Source organism: Epinephelus fuscoguttatus, linkage group LG19, assembly GCF_011397635.1.
Source record: "Epinephelus fuscoguttatus linkage group LG19, E.fuscoguttatus.final_Chr_v1".
Taxonomy (NCBI): Eukaryota; Metazoa; Chordata; class Actinopteri; order Perciformes; family Serranidae; genus Epinephelus; species Epinephelus fuscoguttatus.
This window is the reverse complement of record NC_064770.1, coordinates 35,046,909-35,070,524: the sequence shown is the minus strand read 5'-3', so window position 1 is coordinate 35,070,524 and position 23,616 is coordinate 35,046,909. Positions and strand designations below refer to the sequence as shown.

General features: G+C 43.5%; 1 protein-coding gene across 1 annotated transcript; it reads right to left on the bottom strand.

The window, feature by feature from the left end:
* Positions 1 to 1,737: 1,737 nt before the first annotated feature.
* cbx6b (chromobox homolog 6b) lies at positions 1,738 to 18,121 on the bottom strand (the record flags this gene model as incomplete). The annotated part of the gene is made up of 5 exons (XM_049562496.1): positions 1,738 to 2,188; positions 2,785 to 2,964; positions 4,824 to 5,065; positions 5,532 to 5,814; positions 17,348 to 18,121. Coding segments are annotated over 5 exons (1,710 nt in total), but the record flags the coding sequence as incomplete, so codon positions are not given.
* Positions 18,122 to 23,616: the final 5,495 nt, after the last annotated feature.

The window sequence follows — 23,616 nt, the reverse complement described above, 5'->3', positions numbered from 1 at the left end:
GACTACTTCACATTTTAACTTCGTATTGCTACAACCCTTTATGGATGAATGAAGCCATCTGCAGCGCCCAGTGTTATTTAGTCCACCGGGACACAATTTAAAGTCTGCCAGAAACCCAGTTGAACCAGCAGATGGTGGAACAAGTTTTAAAACCGAGGGGGAACAAAAACTCTTTTCAGAAATCTCTGTGTATGTATAGACAGTGCCTGATGCTCTGCATTTAGCAAAAGCCCTTTTTAGATAGGAGTTGTGCAAATTTGCAGGAAAGCCCAATCAGTCTTCTTTCAGCATTGGCAGTATAAAAACAAAATCGGGGAGTGCAGCAAAATGCCGCCTACCTACTTTTGTTTATACAGAATGCGCCTTTTTCGGGGCAATGGGGGGCGTGAGCAAGTAACAAAACGTGTAGCTCAGCGTGTGACGTAAACAGTGACGTGGGAGGGAAGCCACGATTCTCTCATAAGTCAGCCCGTTCTTCACCGTCCCCGTCATCTGACAGTTAATGGCCTCTTCGTTTGTGAGGACAAGGAGGGCGCGCAATTCCTTGTCTCCCCAGTTGCTCATCTTTACAGCGTCTGTCAGGTTTGTGTTTCCCTCTTGCTACTAGCTGCTCGCTAATTCCTGCTATCAGCTGTTTCCTGTTTATCCACCGCCACTGGGTCGCACGTGCTGCGTCATCAACAGCTCCTCCCACAAGTCATTAACAGTCCCTCCCGTGGCTGAAGGCCGCCTTGTTCTTTTCAAACCAAAAAGGTTCCGCCAATATGTCTACCCTACGAGGTGGAAAATTGGGCACCTTGGATCAACTCGCCAATCCGGCTCTGTGTGTCTAAACGCTTGCAGCTTGCCGGCAAAACGGCCCAACATTCGCCGAAAATCTGGCAGTGTGAAAGGGGCTTAAGAATATTGTCATCGTTCAACGGCACAAATGACTAAACGTTCCTACACTTTGGTTTTTGTATACATTGAACCAGTGCTTCCCAACTGGTCCAGCCACTGGGTCCAGATTTGTCCTCAGTCATTACTTCAAGGTCCACCCAGTTTAATTCAGCATTATACTAGAATTTGGCCATGCCATTGAGCTAGTTTGCTGTCTCTGTTAAGTAGCTGTTGGTTATTTACTAGTTATTAAACGACACTTCAAAATAAAAGCTCTGTGCCGGAAAATCACTGGATTTGAAAATAAAGTCTGTTTTTTACAAACTTAACACATTTGTCACTTGTGGTCCATTCAGAGCGGACCCGCAACCCACGTTGGGACCAAGACTCACCAGTTGGGAACCACTGTGTTAAACAAACAAGACACTCTATGTTAATTAGTGGGCTTTAGAAATGTTGGTCAATGGATTTTGTCACTTTAAACAGAGCCACGCTAGCGGTTTCCTCATTTTAAGTCTTCATGCTAAGCTAAATTAGCTGGCTGCTCTGACAGTAGCTTCATATAATTTGCAAACATGCGAGTGTTCGTCTCATCAAGCTAATAAGCATATTTTCCAGATTAGATAATGATAATTTGTTAGCGAGCTAATCATACGAGTTTTGCTAAGCTAACCCTCACTGTGTTGTGTCGTCTGTGCTTTTACATTTACTCACTCATTAGTAACTTGCAGAAGGTTCAGCTGTTTGCTAGTATTCACATTTGTTGCTTTCACTAATTAGGCTGCTAGCTAGTTTGCTAACAAAGCGAAGAGGAGCTTACTTTTTTACACTTTACATATTTTTTACTTGTATTGCACATTTTCCAGGGCCCTCCATGATGGCATCAGATGTGTGAAGTAACTGCAAAGCCTCGACATAAGTCATATAGATATTAACCATAATTTTTCATTTTTTACATACTTGTCAGTCCATGTAGAGTTGTTTAAAAATCCTGGCGCAGAATCCTACCTTCTTGAAAAGGCTACAACTTCACCCCTCCCTTCGCCCGTCTTTCCTTCACTTCCCCTTCCCCCATCGGTCATTGAGAACTCCTGTTGTGTTTACTACAAGGCTCCCCCGGGTCCTTGGTTGCTCCGCCGTGAACCTCAACTCCGTTCTCGGTCCAGGGGGCCACGCTGCCCTGGGTTACTTTGCCGCAGCGGGCCAAGCTGGCAACCTGGTTGGAAGACAGGACCCGGTCCCAGAGACCCACCTGGGACAACTCTCCGACCAGAGCCTGGGATGAGTCAAATCCTCCACCAAGGGAATCCTGGAGAGAGAGAAGAGGGAAGTGGTTGAGGAGAGAAGCACTTCTGCTTCCACACAGGCTCAGCTTCCACTGCTTTGCTGCTGCGGGCGAGACTGTGGACTTGCTTGTGGGAAGATGATGTGATAAAAAGTGACCAGTATGAATGCAGGATTCATGAACAAAGGCTCCATAAGAGAGGGTTCTTTTGGCTTTGAATGAGGGTCCCCGAGGCTGTTAACCTTGCTGCTCATGACCATTATGCACACACACACACCTTGTCCACAAACACTGCTACACAGCACACCACTTCAACACGCTGGCCGGCAGCACACTCCAACCTCAATTGAATTTGTAGATTTACCGTGTCTTACTTTCACCAAGGCTCTCAGAGTGTTTCAGGCTTTTATTTACTACTTTTATTTACAACTCACAGAGAAGTCGGGAAGTGAATAGACCCTCAGCTGCAGCGGGTTGTAAACTCTTATTTGCTTGCAGCTCTGTAGTCAGCAGTCTGAAGGGCATACCAAATTAGATTTCTTTTGAAGTAAGTCTTACTCGCCTCTAATCAGTGAAAACCTAATTCATTCAGTGTTTCACTCTCTCATTCATGCACTCACCTGCTCCTGCCCCAGTATGAGCGCTCCTCCAGGTCTGATGTGATGTCCGGCTGCCAGTGCGTGACCCTCGCCCCTCAGCTTTCCCCCCTGGTAGGCCTGCCAGGCGCCTCCCTTCTGGCTCCAGCTCACACAGATGTGTTGCCAGCTGCCTCTGGAGAGGTTCAGAGGCAACTGCGCCACCTGGGAATGGGACAGCAAAAGGACAGCTCAGATGACGAAGACATTCCTAGACCATGTACAGCACTCTGACATCACTCTGACATCTTATTTCTCCCTCGTCTCTTCACTTGGCTGTTATAAAGTGTTCCCTCAGTCCCAAAGACATCCTGCTACCTCCAAGGACACAGAACTTTTCCTCCAGGCATCTATTACCATAATGACTTCATTGAATTATACCTGAAGCCACTGCACTGCACTCCACCACCCTGCCGCGCTGTCAAGGTGGTACATTACTTTGCAATTTAAACACATGAATGAGGCTATTTAGCTTGTCTGCTAAATTGGCTCTTTCACATGATGTCTTCTACTTATTTGTATGCTAATACACTGCAATACTTCTTTTATAATACACATTAAAATTCTAATCAAGCCAAGAAATACAACTGGTAACACTTCAAAAAGTGGGTGAGCCTTGTAGAGAGCAGGAGTGAAACCGTGGTGATGATAAATGACTAAAGAACAAAGATATTCACATCGATTGCCGTCACGTCTCTCACACACTATGTATCCATCATTATTTCTATTAAGGGAAAGTTAGCAACAAAAGTAAGTCCTCTGTATGTGAGATACAAGTTTATCAGTTTCCTAAAGTAACTATACAGAATGTACTACTACAAATATAGAGTCAGTATTCTGTAATAATGGCATTTGCAAATACGCATAAAGGTATGTCCATATAAAAAGTATCCATATACACTCACCAGCCACTTTATTAGGTACACCTGTTCAACTGCTCGTTAACGCAAATAGCTAATCAGCCAATCACGTGGCAGCAGCTCAATGCATTTAGTCATGTAGACATGGTGAAGACGAGCTGCTGAAGTTCACACTGAGCATCAGAATGATGAAGAAAGGTGATTTAAGTGACTTTGAACGTGGCATGGTTGTTGGTGCCAGACGGGATTTTCAGCACAACCATCTCTAGGGTTTACAGAGGATGGTCCCAAAAAGAGGAAATATCCAGTGAGCCAAAATGCCTTGTTGATGCCAGAGGTCAGAGGAGAATGGCCAGACTGGTTCAAGATGATAGAAAGGCAACAGGAAGTCAAATAAGCACTGGTTCCAACCAAGGTGTGCAGAAGAGCATCTCTGAGGCAACAACACCTTGTCCAACCTTGAAGCAGATGGGCTACAGCAGCAGAAGACCACACCAGGTGCCACTCCTGTCAGCTAACAACAGGAAACTGAGGCTACAGTTCACACGGGTTTTCTCACCAAAACTGGACAATAGAAGATTGGAAAAACCACATTCAGATGGAAGCATGGATCCATCCTGCCTTGTATCAACGCTTCAGGCTGCTGCTGGTGGTGGTGGTGGTGTAATGGTGTGGGGGAGATTTTCTTAGTACCAACTGAGCATGGTTTAAACACCACAGCCTACCTGAGTATTGTTGCTGAGCGTGTCCATCCCTTTATGACCACAGTGTACCCATCTTCTGATGGCTACTTCCAGCAGGATAACGCACCATGTCACAATGAGTTCACTGTACTCCAATGGCCTCCACAGTCATAATGGACCAAAATCTCTGAGGAATGTTTCTAGCACCTTGTTGAATCTATGCCACCAAGAATTAAGAAGGGGTCCAACCTGGTAGTAGCAAGGTGTACCTAATAAAGTGGCTGATGTGTATATACACACATGGACTGTCTATAGACTGTGAAAACTTTGTGACTACTCAATAAAACATGTTAAGATTCTGATCAATAAATAGTTTGAAACATGACCCACACACTATGACATAAAATCAATAACACAGCAGCAGTGTTCAGGTCAGTGTACACACGCAGTAGAAATCCCAGGCTGTTGACTGATGCAGTACCTTGTCATTGATGAGCAGCTCAGCTGGGGTATGCAGACCTTGCAGCAGCACCACTTCGTTGGGTTGCTCGGGAACAGCGTACGACAGAGGAGTCCCGATTCCTCCCTCTGCTGGCCGCAGCCACAGGCAGATGGTGAAGGCCCTCAGCGCTGGGATGGCGTGTTTCACAACAGCGTACATGTAGTTCGTCCGAGTTGGGAAGGACAGCCTGTAGCCCTCTGGGAAAGAATGCCCTGAGACACCTGGGACAGCAGACGCAGAGCATGAATAAGGACGCTAAAGAAGTGATAGGGAATGCAATTAAGTCATCTATCTGGCAAGAGGATCAAATAGATTTCCTGCTTTTTTTTCTCCACATACTGTATCTGCACTTTCTTCACATCAAAACATCTGATCAGATTTTTAAAGCAGGGCATGAATTTCATAGTCTTTCTGATCTTTTTTTCTTTAACAGAAGTTAAGCATAATTTATTCATCATAAAGAAACCCCATGGCATGATCTGATTAGGAATAAAACAAAAATGAAACATCTGAGGTAACTTTTATGCCACATTATTTCTCATCATTACTGACTTGAGTCATCATGAAAGTGATTCATCTCTGTCACATATCGTTCCGCTCTTTATTTTGTATACTTCTTTATTAGATTTTCATTTACACATGCAAATAAACACACCCTCTCTTCTCCTCCTCTCTGTTGATACCTACCTGCCTCCAGTCCTGAGATTCGGTGGTGGAGTTTATTGATGCCGCGGTCGATGTCTTGCCTGTGCTTCTCTGTCTCTAGCCTCAGGGCTTTTCTCTCTTTCTCCAGCAGCTCCACTTTCTTCTCCAGCTCTCCCTCCAAGTCTTCCATCCTCCAGGGCCTGTCAGCACCAGCTCTGTGCCCGGGATCGGCCAACCTGTTTGGGCCGCCAGACATCCCGCCTTCCTCTGGCGCTCCTGACATGCCGCTGTCCGTCTGGTTGTGAGGAAACGGGCCAATGTCTGACTGCAGAGGAGGGAGACAGTGGATGGAAACTAGTTCACAGTGTGGGTTTGACAGTCAAATATTGTAAAGAGCTCTCTGCACTTGCTGCGACGATAAAACACATTTACAGTTGTGGTCATATGGTGTATTTACTACCACAGCAGGGATTCTCAACAGTATGTCAGCTGCATGCCTATGCAGGGAAAGTTATTACACCCAATTAATAATTGAGTTTGCTGAGACATCACATCACGTCTGGGGACACAGCTAGGGGCTGATTTAATAAGGTTTCACTAAGCTGTGGTTAATGTTTCGTCCTTTAAAGCCGGACTCAGACTGCAGGAGTTTTAAAATCCTAACAAATTTGAAATCAGGTTGCATCACGCAGGAGAAGGAGACACTTTACAGATTCTCTTTAATCTCAAACATGCACACACTACAAGATCTGAAAATAATGGTGCATCCATAGACCGTATAAAATAATGGACGTCACACAATGGTTTGTGGACTGCTGATATGAAGCCACGAGTCTGGCAGCCGTCATCTTGACCATATTCAGATAAGAGGACAGAGCTGTGGATGAGCGAGGGGTGGATATGACTCAGACAGCGGCCTGTCACTCAAGCAGCCCCACCCTTAATTATGCATAACTTTAAGCCTTCATAAAATGTTAATGAGTCAGTTATGTAAAAAGTCATCCCCTGTACAGTTGTCACGAACGTTATGAAATTAGCTATAGAGGGCAGACCGTTTTTTGTATCAGGCTGTAAACACTTTTGCAGCCAGCCTCAAGTGGACATTCAAGGAACTGCAGTTCTTGGCACTTCCGCGTTGCCTTCATTTTTCAGCTCTGGAGGTTGGCGCTTGAATGTATCACACACTACAGGATATTATTAAGATTATTATGCCGGAGGGAGCATGAATGCACCACCTCACATGATCTCATGGGGGAGCAGATGTCAGCAAAACAGACACTGACTTAGTGCTACAACTCACTGTCATATTAACAATGCATTGTATCGAGGAAAACAAAAGCAGAAGGTTAGACGGGTCTGGATGAGAAAACTATTTGAGAGGTGTAGTTAGCCCGGGTCATCTCCTCTTCAGCATAAAACTGGAGGTGAAATTTTAACTCTCAGTTTTAATATCTGTCAACAGTATTATGCTAGCTAACGTAACGAGTGTATAATAAAGATGGACGACATGACAGCTCCCCAAAAGTGAAGCCAAAACATCCCGATCGCCCCCTTGTGGCTGGCTGCAGTATAGATCATAAGCCCCGCCCCCCTCCACGTTAGTGGATGGGACATGAGCCAAACTAAAAGATAAACACATGCCAACATGGTTTCTGTCATTTTAGGTAAAATGTTCAAATGTTATTTTGTTTTGCAAAGTTTGGTTATAATAAGTTATTTGATGCGATGAAATGGGGATGTGACATCATGTCTGACAGCTGAGTGCCAACTGGTGTGCTCGGGATCGGTGGTGCTGCTCATGACTGGTCAAATGCGTGTTTGGGCAGGAACTCAAGACCGCAGGGAACGCTAGTGCATAGACTCTAGGGATGTCGGCCACTGATACTAGCAAAAAACGGGCATCGGATCGGACTGCATGGAAAAATGCCGATCCAAGAACTCCAATCCAGTTTTTCACGGAATCCGCTCCAGGTTTTCTGGCCAGCCCAGTGCTGCAAGTCAAGCAGTCCATTCCAGTGATCCGCTCCAGCTCTTACTATCAATCCACCAGGCCAGCATGCAGACGGCAGACACACACACGGAGGGTAGAAGGAGTAGCGGTCAACTTAGTTAACTGACTATTTGTTTTCTGCTCTGGTTTTTTGAGAGTGATATTTTTATTTGGTTTACACTCTTACTGTTTAAGTAAAGAGCACTGATGGCACTGTTTTGGGCACAATTAGTGAAATTGGAGCCATGGGTGGACTACAAAAACACTACTAAAATAATTGAAAAGGAAAGGCTGCATTGTTTGGTAAATGTCAACAATGTCTTGTGGTGTTAATCTTTTTTTTTATTTATTGGGGGGGCAAAGCACAAGTGTGTGGAGTCTTGCTGCTATTTTAATTTCATTGTTGGACATTTTAAAGATTTCTTGTGTTGATCTATTTTCTATTTATTAAGGGGCCAACGCAAACCAGCTATATTTTTTATTTAATGTTAATGTTCAAGTTTAAAGTTTGTTTATTTAACCCTGTTAACAATAAACAGGTCAGTTTCTCTTACCAACTGTTGTGGATCATTCTAACTAACCCAATTAAGTAGTTGTTCTTGTTCGATGCTTGATCAAACCTTTTCTAACATGACAGACAACAAAATAAGTGAATACGTATAATACGCGCTTCGGCCAAAACTCAAGGCTGTAATATCGGTATCGGATCGGAAGTGAAAAAGCTGGATCGGGACATCCCTAATAGACTCTGGCTCCAAATGACATCACCACTGCAAGATGGCAGCGACTGTATCCGGTCTATTTTGGCTTCATTTTTGTATAGTGGGACAATGTAGAGCACACATATCGTCTATGCTCTACACTGACATTGTCATAACCATAACCATAATCATCTAAGATTTCAAATCTTAAATATCAAACATGTTTCAAATCATTGTGGCAGCCTGGATGAGCTTGTGAGGAGTTATGGAGGTATCAGACTTGATCTGTAAACTTCTCACATTACAAGATAAACTGGGCCGAACACTGGTACTGACCAAGGTTCCAGACCGGTCAACTCCAACTCTGTCAGGAGAGTGAATCAGGAATAAATCTTTCATAAGATGGCGGCGGTGTGTAAAGTCACAGTGGCTCTTGGCTCTCTGTGGTGCTTATTGTTTGTGTGTGTGTTAGTGCATCTAGCTTACGATCAGGCAAAACATGTTGACAGTTGGATGGCTTTTGATTTTATGCACAAATAGACTCAAAAAACAGTTTTTACCCATGGGCCATCAGGCTGATGAATCAAAACATATTTATATTTTTTATTTATTTATTTATTTTTTTTTAATAAAATACTGCAATCCACTCCGTCTTAGTGCAATACTCTATTTAATAAGCACAGCTTGATACAGCCTACATTTTTGTTTTAATATTAATTTCCGATTTTATGACTGATTATGTTGTATTTTTATATGTAATTTTTTTTTTTACTTGTTTGTTTCATTGACGTGTTGGGACCTGATCAGATGTAGCACTCCTAATCTCACTGTGTATTCTTTGTACAATGACAATAAAGGCTTTCTATTCTTTTCTCCAGTAGTCTGAGCCCAGTTTTAGAAGTTTAACTCTCCAAGACACAGTCCTGCACATAATCCTTTGTTATCAGAGGCAATGTCGTACTTCTCAACATTCCCTCTGATAAAATCCATGAATTGTTGTTTATACAATTGTTTCTTGTTTGTTGGTTTGTGTTCTGGATTTCCCAAATAAGATGAAACGTGCCGATTAGTGAACTTTAGAGGTGCTGGTAGGTGGATTCTGTTACCTTCGGACAGAGCCAGGCTAGTTGTTTCCCCTTGTTTCCTGTCTTTATGCTAAGCTAAGATAAGCGGAAGTCAGCTTGAGCTGCTTAATATCTTCCCATCGACGTCTCCACTAAAAAAGTGAATAAGCATATTTAAAAAATGTTGCACTACTCCTTTAAACTTGATGTTTTTACCTTTGTATTGTATCTCAAAGCTTACCCAGGTTTAGCTCCCCCATAAATTTTTCATGCATTTACAACACTGCTTTGACTTTTCTGATGTATTCTGTGTTTTATTTGTTGATGTTTTCACATCGCTCTACAGTCTCTGGCATGACTAAAGCAGCGCGTGCACTTTAAAGCTCTCGCTGCGACAAGGAATTTCACAGAGAAGATGACAAAACCGTCTGTATCCGAGTGTCACACATGGAATTTTGGGGTATGAACAGATCTTCTTTAAACTCAAGCATCTCGTGTCTGCGGGGATTTCTTTTCAATTAAGTACAGCTCAATAAATAATTGCAAGTCAGAAAAGGCTGCCAAGAGAATCAACTATTTCAGTCAACACCAAATTGCTCGGCTCCGCTGCATAATGGTTCACTGAAATAAACACCCAAACCACCAGGGGAAGGAATGTGGGAAACACAGACGCTGCAAGATTCCGAAAACCTGCGTGGTCCAGTGTATCCAGCGAGCATGTTGTTTGACAGTGTGCAGTGGAAACACACAGACACCACGAGGGAATTAATACAGAGAACATGTACACAGACGGTACAGAACAATACATGAAAGCCATATGTGTGCACAGTGCTCACCTCTGTATGAGATGATACAGATAAGGGAGGGAAAATGCTTCTACAATGATAACTAGGCTATTGATTTTTGTCCCAAAAACGATACATGATTGATGGAATTTCCAATGTAATCTTCAGTTTATTCTTTTTAACATGTTTTCCAGAAGACTTGTCACTCTGTGTCATTGCTAGAAACCCATTTATCTCGAGAATGAATACATAATGTGGTAAAATCAACAACAAAATTGTCAGTATTGTCAGGTTTTGCCTGGAAGTTGTATCATGCCATTATCTTCAATACAGTCTTTTAAATCTGAACCCTAAAATCACCTTGCTATGGACTGCACACTATGATGCATTTGCTTTCCTGAGTCTTGGTGATCGTCTCTCAAACATATTTGACAGTTCTGTTATTGAGCCTGGAGTTACGCTCCCAGGCAGGTATTTACATGTGCAGATGTCAAATATTTCTACAGAAAAGAATCAAAATTGCAATACAAAATAAATGTAGATTTACATAAGTAGGGTGCAGGCATCATTATGGTTTTAAGGCATCAAATACAGCACTGATTACCTACATATAACTCACACTAACTTGGCAAGTTGATTGTGTCTTACATCTGTGTGCCTCTTGTATTTGTATCAGCCACACAGTGTCAGTCTGTCAGTTGGCTGGTTCACCACTTTGGTCCCAGTGGAAATATCTCAAAGACTATTAGATGGTTTGCTATGAAACTGCACAAATGTTCATGCTACCCAAACAATGACTGCTCTGACTTTTCCTCTAGTGCCACCATCAGAGTCAACATTTGCGGGTCAGACTGGGCTGTTAAACAGTTATTGGACTGATTGCCAAGACATCTGGTACATACATTTTTGTTCCCTGCGGACGAACTGCAATAACTTTGATGATCCCTCAACTTTTGATTTGTCCAATATTTTATTACCAAATACCTTCTAAAACTACTGGCATTCCCATCAGCCTCAGTTCTAAGTTAAGGCCCTGACACACCAAGCTGACGGTCGGCCGTCAGTCAAAGTCGGGCCGTCGGTGAGCGTCTGTCAGCCTAGTTTTTGCGGTGTGTCCAGCACCGTCGGCCCTTCGACGTCGGCAGCTTTTCGGCTGATTGAGCATGTTGAATCAGCAGCGGAGCTAGCCGGTGAAGGAGAATACTCTGATTGGCTGTTTAGGTTTTATTCCCTCGTCCCTGTAGCGAGTGAATCTGCCTGTAGTGAAACCGGGGCTAACCGGTGCTTCCTCCTCAGGCTCCACTTGCTAGCCTGAGGCTCCAGAGCTAGCTGGTAGCGGCTAGCGGAGCATTAGCCGCAGCATGACTAGAGGGAAGCACAGCCAGTTAGCCTCCGCTAGTCTCTGAGCTAGCCCCGGCTCTCCGTTTGGATCCAACCGGAGCACTGAGCCCTGGTTTGTTATTCAGGTTATGATGAGTGAAGCTGAGTGAAGTGGAGCCTGCGGAGGAAACACCGGGACCGTCTGGATGTAATAGTCCGTGGAGGTGCTGCGGTGCTCGGCTGCACAGACAGGAAACCCCTCGGCTGACAGGATGCACCACTCTGTCACTCCGCTCTCTCTCACGCAGGCGCAGAACGTACGTGCCACTTGGCCATCGGATGTAGTCCGTGTCGTGTGTTCAAATGCAACTGACACAGGGCGACATGAGGCGATGTAGACAACGCAACAGTTGGCTTTCGTCACCGCTAGTTCTTTGATGTTGATTTGGTGTGTCCACACCTTTAGCTCAGTTAGCATGCTAACACGCTAAACTAAAATGGAGAACTTCATGAACTGTATTCCTGCTAAACATTAGCGTGTTAGCATTTTTATTATGAGCATGTTTGGATGATGATGTTAGCATTTAGCTTAGCACCACCTTCCTACAGTAAGTACAGCTTGACAGAGCAGGTAGCATGGCTATGCAAACACCTGGTGTGATAGGTTGTAATCTTGTTGACGCTGGTCTGATTTTAGTTCAATTCAGTCTTATTTAGAAAGCCAAATATCAAAAATCAGAATTTGCCTCAGAGGGCTTTACAACATACAACTTTCCTCTGTCCTTGAGGTGCTCAACAAAACACTGGAGGCTAATTGTTATTTCTGTTTCAGGGAAGCTGGCATTTCTTAATCTCTCTCTTTTTTTTCAAAGTAGCTAATGTTGTCAGAACTACACAGTAGGGATGCACAATAATTGGATTTTTTTTGCAAATATCTGATATGCTGATATCTAACAACTTATCTGACCGATAACTGATACTGATATCAATATCGAAAAAACATTTTTCCCCAGCAAATTTTAGTGATCATCAAGTCTCTTCTGTAGTGGAATCAACATCATGTTATGCATTCACACTCTTATCCTGAAGGCCCACCAGCAGATGGATACATGAAATGCAATGCTTTTAAATGTATGTAATATATTCATTGTGCAAATTAAGAAAAAGCATGTTGGCCAATTCTGATAGTTCATTTTAAAGCCAAAGCTGATACAGATGATGTACAGACACGATCATGCATCCCTGCCACACAGCAATAAATAATGTTAGCATTAGAGATGCATGGGTTTCACTTTTTCAGAGCCCATTTGAACAGTGAAAGTGCTATGAGGAGCATTAATGTCAAGAATATTGATTAATCAATGCACATAAATTCTGATTAGTTAAAACAGTTTTAATACTCATTATCCGCAGTACTGATACAATGATAGCCACTGCACTCTTTCACTCTTGATGTTCACAACAGTCATTCTGCTGTTTTCTGCTACTGACCAAGAAAAGTTGGCGCCACATTATATTTATGTTTTAATAAAAAAATAAATTTTTATGCCCTCAAAGTCATGTTTTTTACCATAAAAAAATCTCCATATATCACCATGGAGAGAGGTGCGCTACGTCAGACTTAATTCCAACATAACTGTTTCCATCCCCCGTTTTGCGAATCAACATTTTTTTTTAATCAACCAAAACCCGGCTATAGCGAGTGTATTTTAGTTTGTGCGAATCAGGGGATTTTAATTCGAATTTTGGCGTTTCCATCATAATTTTCCGATGCGATACTTCTAGATGCACATCTAAACAGGCTGATGAAAACATGGCTAGTGTCTGGGGTATAGATAGATAGATAGATAGATAGATAGATAGATAGATAGATAGATAGATAGATAGATAGATATACTTTATTTAATCCCCAGGGGGAAATTTAAAATGTCCTCAGCAGCAGGGGCAATAATGACAAAAAAGACACAAATCACAAAAACACAGCACACATACTGACACAAGAAAAATCCTAAAATTACATAAGATCACAAGGTGTGAATAAAAGGTATGAAAAGGTGTGTAAAACCAGTACAATAGATATCTTTGTATGTGACTGGAGGTAGTGCATTGGGGTCTGCAGGAACTGACATAGAGTGCTTTTTTCATTTGCCCATTTGCACATTCAGACAATCTCCTAGCTCCTCCCCTTGAAATCTTCTTGCTTATCATTATTCATTCATTCATTCATTCATTTTCTGTAACCGCTTATCCTGCTGGGAATCACAGGGGGCTGGAGCCTATCCCAGCTGATACTGGGTGAGAGGCAGGGTTCACTCTGGACAGGTCACCAGACTATCACAGGGCTGACACATAGAGACAGACAACCATTCACACTCACATTCACACCTACGGACAATTTAGAGTCACCAATTAACCTGCATGTCTTTGGACTGTGGGAGGAAGCTGGAGCACCTGGAGGAAACCCACACTGACACAGGGAGAACATGCAAACAGAAGGGCTCCCACACTCTGGGATGAGACGAGTGTTTTACTTATTGGCAGTTATCAAATAAGAGCAATGACGTTAAAGCCTCAGTGTGTAAAAATGGTGAGTAACAGTGACATCAGCGGTCAAATTCTAGATTGCAGCGCTCACTCACTCACCCCTCTCGTCGGGTAAGTGACGGTGGCCTCATAGGACAAAAAGCCTTGCGCAGACAGCAGAGTTTTTTGAGTTTTTCAGGAGTATCTAGCAACGAGGTGAATATTTATTTAGGAATCTAAACCGTGTTACGATATGTTATAGCTTACCAGTGAGATATAGGTTATCTGTGAGATATATGTTAGGAGTGTTTTATTTCTAATTGTTTTGGTAACACGAGCATTAGCACAGTAATGCTAAAATAACACGTTTTATGTGATAGTTACAGCACAGTGCGGCAAATATAGGTTGGTACGATTATAATATATGCGATTCCAGAGTGTTCTTCCACAGAGAGATGAGGAAGAGGGAGAGGGAGAGGAGGAAGACCAGGGAGAGGAAGGGGAAGAGGGGGTAGAGGCGGTGCAGGAACGGCCAGGCGAAGAGGTGTGTCTCAGCTATCCAAATGGGAAGAGGAGCAGGAGAGGGTGGCAGCCTTCACAGCAGCGTGAGAGGAATCAACAGATTAGGCTGTAGGCTAGGCTAACCATTTAGCTGTAGCTCTGGGATAACGTTAGCCAAGGCTAGGATAACGTTAGCACGTAAACGTAGCCGTCACTCAGACTTAGACGAGAGGGAAAAGTAGTTGCAAACATGAAGCCAAAATGATTTTAAAATATCAGACTGAATTACCTGTCTAGCAGAAAGCAGGCAACCTCTGCATCCCTTGTGAAATCCTTCTCCTTCAGGAGTTCTTTCCACCTGGAATAAGCAACACCGATATTCACTCGCGTTTTGTCCCGTCCTCGCTTATCTGATCTTTTTCTTTTATTTGGTGGCGTGGTTTCCCTCTTACGGGGCAAAACATATGTGTGGTCCTACATTTAAAGTGCGACATAATCATAAAAGTACAAAGCACGTTCACACAGAAGCGCCCCGGATTGATCTTCACCTTAACCGTCTCCAGTGACGGCAAGTTCTAGGTGAACGCGAAAGGCGAAGCGCGTATGTCCCTTTAGGCCACTGTATTCAAATATGGCGACGCAAGAGGGCAGCCTCCAGCAGACCGCACCCTGCCTGTGTATATATAGAGAAATCATTCTAAGCCTATGAGAAAGCAATAGTTGATATTAGCTAATAAACACGTAAATTACACATTGTAACTTTAAGTTAGTTGTTGAGTACCGTGAGTGTGCAGCTCTCATTAGAGACGAGAAGGAAGTGCAAAATGGCCCCCTCCTTCGCTACCTTCTCATCAGATCCAGACAAAAAAGACAAAACATGTGTGTAATTATTTTTTACCACTCGCCTGATCAGGCAAGTGAGTTGCTCGGTTTACTAGCCCGCTTTGACCACTGTAGCAGACACAGGCAGAAGGCATGTCCAAAATAATTTAACACAGCGTGACGTCAACTTCACATTCTCTATACACGCATCCATGCTGCCATATTAATCAGCCTAATGTAAAACAACTGCATGAAAACAAAAGAAGCAACATTTTTCATTGATCAGTCAAAGACAGAAAACACTGCTCCTCACACTCTTCTCTCACACTCAGCCTGGGCCACAGGTAGAGCAGTGACAAGGATCTCCAGTCTGGAGCTGGATCAGCATGATATTACAGAGCGCTTGGTACCACTGAGCCTCTGGTTATGATGGAAATGTCGCTGCTGTTGCAGGAAGAAAAAAATCCTAACTGCTCAAACTGCAATCAGACACTATCAAGTGCAGGTATGCTGGAAATGAAAACCCATTACAGTGACTTCACGTTCACATTTGCAGCCATGTCACGTTGCCTCACATGGTCTGACCAAATGTTGGATAGCAGTGCGTGAAGCTAATGTGTGACTGGATTCTAATGGTGGTGGAAAAATAGAATAGCAAGTCAGCTATTTGACCTCACTGGTGGTTTCACCAGCACACACAGGATCTGATGTAAACACCACACTGTGAAGTAGGCCAAGCACCTCCTCCTACACAGAAACGTGACTTGGATGGTGAAAGACACACACTGGCTCCGGTATTGTGTTTTAGAGTTAACTACACATCACCCTGCAGATCTGTGATACCAAACCACATCTTATTCCTGAAAGATGTAAAACGTGAATATTAATCAGCCTTTCTCTATTCTTGGTTTGCGTCTGTGGCAGAGGCGATATGGAAAACAAAGTGTGTGCAATCTACAAATAAAACGACCCGCACAGACGCGACCACAGAGCGAGGAGTACTATACTGCAGAGAGGCACGTTCAGTCTGCGCTTTCTACAAATATAGGCAACTCATAAATTATGCATGGCGTTTCTTTAGCCAAAAATGAGGTTATACATCATCGGATTCTGGTCAGACAAGAGCACGTTTCATGTTACTTTGCTATACTCTCTCCTCCACCTCCTCCTCTTCCTCTTCCTCCCCATGCTGCTGCTCCTTTCCTCTCCCCCTCACTTCCCTTTATCCTCATTTCTCCTCTCCATCCTCCCCCTCTCTCCTCTCTCCTCTCCCCTCTGTTTCCCTGCCTCACTTTACATCTCTGTCTTCCTTTTAACTTTCAATCTGTTTTCCTGGCGTGGTAGATTAGCGCGCTCGCCAAAGCAATCGATTCATGTATAATTAAAGGCATTAAAAGGCACCGGCAGAGGACAAGTTATAATTAAATAAAAAAAAAAAATCACTAAATACTGATCTTATCAGCAATTAAAATCATTTCAAATTGAATCATGTGATAATTGATTATGCTGTGAGGAGGGATAGGCACTATGAGATATCGTCTGTTCTATTATTTGCCTCTGCTCATTTAATCATTATATCCACATTATTGATCATTATAATTCAAAATCTCATGGTGTAAATATTTAGTTAAAGCACCAATAGTCATATAATAATATAATACATAATATTGCTGCAATATTAATAGAGGTATTTGGTCAAAAACATTGATATTTGATATTCTCCCTATCTCCCAGCCCTGTGCCAACAGAAAGGTGGAGGTTTTGTTCCTTTATCTGGCTTCCACTATCATACATCACACACAAAGCTTTTTGGACAACTCACTTGTTCTCATTCAAAATTTAAAAGCCTTGCTTTCATAAACCACTCATGAGTGCCCAGAAGGGGACTCTAAGAGTGAAAAGGAGACAAATATAGCCACAGATATCAACTCTGATCATCACTTATTGCAGCTACATGTAGCCAGAGCTGGAGTTATTATATTCAAAGACCATGAAACACCAGTCTAGGTGGGTGTTATAATAGGGAGATTGTTTTTTATGCCTTTAAATCCCATCCTGGGACACACTTTGCTCCCTGGGATTAATTCTGCTGTGTTCGCTGCATGCAGGAGATGATTTATGATTCATGTGATCTTCTCCACACTCCACTCACCTCCAGTTTCTCTATGCGGTCTTTGAGCTGAGTGATAGCCTGCTCCAGCTCGTCCACAGCCCTCACGGTGAGCAAGTGGACACCGTCGGGCGTCGAACCCGGGCTGTCCCGCACCATGACCCGCTCCAGGTGCGCTTCATCCACAGCCGCGCTTTTGCCCCCCCACAGCCCCGCGGCGCTCCCGCGTCTGTCCGCGCTGCTGCTGCTGCTCTTGCCGTCCAGCCCCTTCTCACACTCGGATAGTTTCCCCGTCAGCTCCCGGATGGTCCGCTGGTCTGTTAGTATCTGGTCCTTCTGCTGCAGGACGGTCTGCCGGAGCTCCTCCGCGGTGGTGCGGAGGTAGCCCCAGTCCTCCCCGGCGTACAGCGACGGGTCATCCGCTTGTTGCTGAAAGTTTTTCGGGTTGCACTCCCCTGCGGGGATCGGCGTGCAGATGAGCCGACTGACCGTTGGGTCATGCCCGGTGAGTCCGGTGACCCCGTCCAGCCCGCCGAGCCCGATGTTGAAGGTCGGTGCTTCTGAGTCGGGCGTTTCAGAACCATGGAGAGCGCCCAGAGATCCGACCCGGGCCACGGAGCCCGCTGAAGCGGGGCTCTGCGCCGCCGAGTCCGGATACAGCGAGTGATTATCGGATGCTGGTTGTTGTTGTGCCGCGGCAGCCCTGGAGGATCCGGTGTGGACGGCTGCGATGATGCAGATTACCGCTCCGATGAAGGCCACCATCCCGGCGGCCAAGATAATAACAATGAACTTCAGGGTGGCGGCGGGGGCGATCGATTATTAGAAAAATCTAATAATAAGGAGGAAAATAAAACACTGACTCTGTGAGAAACTAAAAGCTCCTAAACACAAAAGTGTCAAAATACTGTCATGGATGTAAAAAGAGAAACAGATCCTCACTTTTCCTGCGTGCCACAAGAACAGGCGATTAGAAAATGAGAGTTCCGCACCATAATTGAGTCAACAGAAAACATGAGAAGCAGACAGACTGTGATACACCTCCTCCCCCTGTTCAGCGCGCATGTCCTCGGTATTCAGGCAGAATCCAGCCTGTTAATACTGAAGCACAGAGAGAGAGGGAGAGAGAGAGAGAGAGAGAGAGAGAGAGAGAGAGAGAGAGAGATCCGTGCACTCTGATAGCACATTTTTTTGTACATTCTGTCTTGCTCCTGCAGCCTGGAGCTAACTTTTCCAGCAGGGTTTCAACTGTAAGTTAGGCTATTTCTTTCAACACTGAGGACTGGTGATGGAAATATCAAACACTTTATATCAGATTTTGTCATTCAGATGATGCAGTATGTGCTAAAAGTCATGAATGCAGCCTCAAAGTGGAGGGGACATACTGGCAGAGATGGAATATAATATAATAAGTATGTTTCTTTGGTTTTTAATTATCTGCGAGTAAGAATTGTGTTTTCATTACCTTAGAATGAGCTGTTTATATCTACATAGGGAGCAGGTCCTCCTTCATGGAGTTCACCATGTTTCTACAGTAGTCCGGAATGGACAAAACACTGACTCTAGATAGGGTGAGCATTTTCACGTTGGCGAAAGTAGTTAACAGCCCTCTGTGACAAGAGCATCCGAAAAACACTGACACTTTTACGTGAAACTGCTTTATTCTGGGGGGGGGTTTCAACGCATCCTCACTCTGACCTCGTCACATCACCGTTCGGTCATGGACTTTCCACGTCCACACACATCCAAGGTATCCTGGGTGTGTTGGTTGCTGACGTTCTGGGACGCCGTGTCAAGTTCTGCCTGTTACATGCATTGTTGTCTTTCAAAATACGCTTCCGTTCTCACTTGAAATTTACAGTTTACATACAGTCTCTTTCAAAATAAAAGCACTACGTCATTACAGTACTGTGAATTGACGTTTCTTTTCCTTCAACAACAAAAAACATGATTAGTATATGTCTCGGGAAAAAGAACAGGGTTTGGCTTTAGAATCTTACGGAACGTGAACACCGCTCTCTCAGGTGAAAGTCAGTGTTTGTTGGACCCATCCACCCACAGTCGGACTTTCGCCGTCTTAACTTTCGTCCTTGTCCCGCCACATTTCCCCCTGATGCTGCTGGGCGCACTTAAACTATAACGGCACCTGGCCACGTATCATGCAGATGTGAAAGGACGCCTTTTTTAATGGTTTCCAACGCCCCAAGTCACTGCCCAAGTGCCAGATTTTGACGACTTCGGAGTGAGACTGGACTCGTTTTTTAGGAGAGGAAGAGACCTCTGTGAATAATTCAGCTCCGGCTTAAAACCTCCTGAACATCTAGATCAGAAAAAAAGTTGAGCACATACAGCCTGTTCTCAGTCCGCGCTCGTCAGATACCACAGCTTTGTTACAGATCTCATCTGAAACACTAAACATACAGAGGCATGTTGTCAGTAGTGCGTACAGGTCTTGTCGGGATTGTAATGAGTGCAAGAGGGTGGATGTGACGATGGTGCAACCAGAGGAAGGAAATATTTATATGGACACTATTACATGGACATGATTTTGGACATTTAACTGTGCTTTGGTTGGACTCTAGCAAGTTTCTTACATATCATGCTAATACCGTTATTTCTGTTTACCTCAGTTTATTGTTTTATCTATCTATTGGTATGAGTCAGTCCTTACCTATTTCATTTGTATTTTTTTCTGCCTGCAGTTGTTTGGGGAGGTTTTTTTTCCCTTTTGAGGTGGTTTTGTGTTGTTGAAAATTTGAAACTCAATAAACTAAAGTCATAAAAAAAAGCCCATATAAGGCAGGTGGGAGGGGAGGTGGAGGGATCAAACTAAGTCTGGACTTTCACCTGGGAGCCTGCTGTTTGTTTCCTGTGTGAAACCAAAATTCAGTGTTATGTTAATAAGAAAGTAGTGTGCTAGTATGTGTAGCATGGTATGGTAGTGACATATTTCACATAACCTACGTATGTCCTGTGATGTTACATGACATCAGTAACAACCATACTATGATATTTTTTCAAAACGTAGCCATGTGCTTTTGTTCATTAACACTCACATTCACACCTACGGACAATTCAGTCACCAATTAACCTGTGTGTCTTTGGACTGTGGGAGGAAGCTGGAGTACCTGGAGGAAACCCACGCTGACACAGGGAGAACACGCACACTCCATGCTTTTGTTGCCTAAACTCAAGAAAATACATGTAAAAACAGGTGTTTTACCTAAGTAGGAAGTTTATTTTGAGAAAGACCATGCATGTAATGTTCAAAAACTGAACATATCTAATGAAAATCTAAGTGTATTTTGAAGACACAATGCATGCAGGCGTCAATTGAGATGTTGTCCCAGAACGTCCACAGGCAGAAGGTCATCTACTGCATTATATTTTAACGTTTAGGTCCACGGTAGTCTGAGTGGGTGGAAGTTCACTGCATAGATCAGCCTCTCATTGGGCGGAACGAGCCACCTGCTGAAGTCCCGCCCTACCACCTCCGGTTGTCATAGTCGACAAATGTCCTTTACTAACTTTTGCAGTGCTTGATCTTGCGGGGATGTGTTGTGGAAATTCTCTGCTGCTGGTGAATAATGAAATAGAGACTTCTGCCGGCCGACAAGGTTTTTATTTTCTTTGCAAAGAAAAGGTCAGTCATCACACGAGCGGTCAGAATGACTTAAGACCCCAAACATAGGAAAGCCTAAACATCTATACCTGAGGAACGCCTCTTACGGTGTGTTTCACACCCTTCTGTCTGCGGCAGGGAGCAGCGCCCCTGCCCATTGTTTTCAAACTCTTTCGTCTGCCGCAGCTATTGGCTCCGACCCCCTAGGGTGTGTTTCACACCTGGCGTAACCTGCAGGATTTTGTATCTAGGTGTGAGGTTAAGCCGGGGCGTTTTTTTCTCCAATCTTAAAGTGAGAGTCAGCGCAGCCAGACCTTTCTTTTCTTGAGAAAGGTCTGGTGAGCGAGACTAGGTCCATGGAGAAAGCTTAGATGGGATAGCAACAAGCCCCTGGTTAAAACCTCCTGAACAATGAAGACTGAAGGAATTCTAACCGGGAGATGTTTCAGCTGGTTGCAATCTACAATCCTCGCCTCTAGATACCACTAAACCCCACACACTGTTCTTTTAATGACTTTTCATTTCCTCAAGCTTTCACTGCAGATGCAATTCTACACTGGATCTATCCAGCATGCATAACAATCCGGTATTACATCAGGAAATTGTTTTTCCTTCCCTTTGGCTTAATATTTTCTTGCTCAGCAACACATTACAGGCCTACTGTAATGCGATGTGTGGACGGTCATAAGTCAGCCTCAAGGCTCCCTATGGAACAGCTCTACAGCAGCAGAGATGACAGAATGATAGCCCTAGTGGGGGTTTATATGTGTGTGTGCGTGTGTGTTGCAGAGCATGATACAGACCTGGTGCTATTAGCAAGTTTCATTAATGCTTGCCAGTAAAAAATACATTTTAATCTCGGTGTAATGCCTGTGCACACACACACACATAATTAAGAAATATATTTATGAGCATGCATGAGAGAGCTCAAGTGACAGAGGGACAATTAAACACGCACACACACACATGCGCGCACACACACACACACACACACAACGACAGGTGTGAGAAAACTCCTCAGCCGTGTGTATAACATCATTGTGTGATGTGCATTCTCACACAAGTATTAAGGGGGATTTAAGCTAAGACCTCTCAAAGTCGCAGGTGCTGAAAGCTCTAATATAAGATGGGTGAGGGAAACAGCGTGAGACATGTCTGCGGCAAGAATAGCTCCAGCTCTCCGTCTCCACTGGAACACTGGAATAGTAAAGTAGATTGTTAAGTACTCCTGTAGAGACGGGGACGAGAGCTTTGGAAAAGTAAATACGAAACAATCACTACTCACACATAAGTGAGAATGATGTCTGAGCTCCACACATTTGTATTCAGTGTATACACTAAATGTCACCAGTGGCATTTTGGGCTGTAAATAGTTCTGCAGCAGTAGTGTGAGTTCTTACTGGAGTCATTTCCTCTTCTGCTTGTCACTGTATTGCACCTAATGATGATTGCAGCCATGCTTGCTTTTTAGTTCAGTTTTAGGATGATGAAGGCGTAAACAGCGGCTCTGTGCATGAATGCATTTGAGGATTAAAGTATAAAATCATGTTTTCTTCTCCGAACTGAATGTTCCAACGCTGCAGCACATTTTCACTCCACTGAGCTGGAGCTATAATATAGGGGAGTATGAGTGCATTAAAAAGGCCAGGGTGGGGTGAAGCATTCTGGACACTGCTGCCCAGTTAATGATTGAAATATACTGCTGATGTATTATGTCTATAAAAGCCTCTGTGAGACGCTGCGACCGGCGAGCCTGAGCTCGATTTATCATCCGAGTCACCCTTGACCTTTATGTTGTATGCTGCAGTGATAATAGAGCTTTAAAAGTTTTCTTTGTTTGGATTTTTTCATTTCAGTAATGCACTTTATACACAGGATTTTAGCCGTAATCTATACTGAGGATTTGGTCAGAGCTGCTCAGTTAGTGGGAAGCCATTCTTTGTCTGTTGACGCCTTTGTAAGCGAGTGACTGAGAATGGATACAGAGCTGTGGAAACAAAATGAATCGAGGCAGTGAAAACAATTTTTTATGCTCAAGCTTTTTAGTATGATTGTTTAGTACGGCAGTGTTGTTTTTCCTCCTTCTGTTGCATATTATGCATCCTCTGAAGTAACTGCTGCTTGATTGTTGTTACTATAATATAATAACCTGTTTAAAGGTCCACTGAGTCAGCAGAATGAACAGTATATATACACCAGAGAGAGCCATGGTTTGCAGTGGTGGGAAGTAACTGAGTAATGCACTAATGCACTGCACTTAATATGATTTTTTGTACTTGAGTATTACATTTTTTTAATTTTATGCTGATTTACACTTCCACTCTGCTAATTCAGAGAAATACTGTACTTTTTACTCCTCCTTAGAGTTTATCTGACAGTACGGCTGGGCAATATGAAGATAATATATCGAGATATGAAACTATATATCTTCTTTGATTTTGGATACCGTGGTATCATGATATGGCACAAATGGTGTTTATCCCTAATTTTAAAGGCTGTATCACAGTAAAGTGATATTAATTTATCAAATTACCACTCTTTATTTGTTTTAACACTTGCTTATATATAGATATAGCCTAAAAATATTGTGATATAATTTTCCGGGCCAGACCTATCTGACAGTTACTTTCCAGATAGGAAAGAAGAGTTTACAAACAAAATGTGATTAGTTAGTAAAATACAATGAACT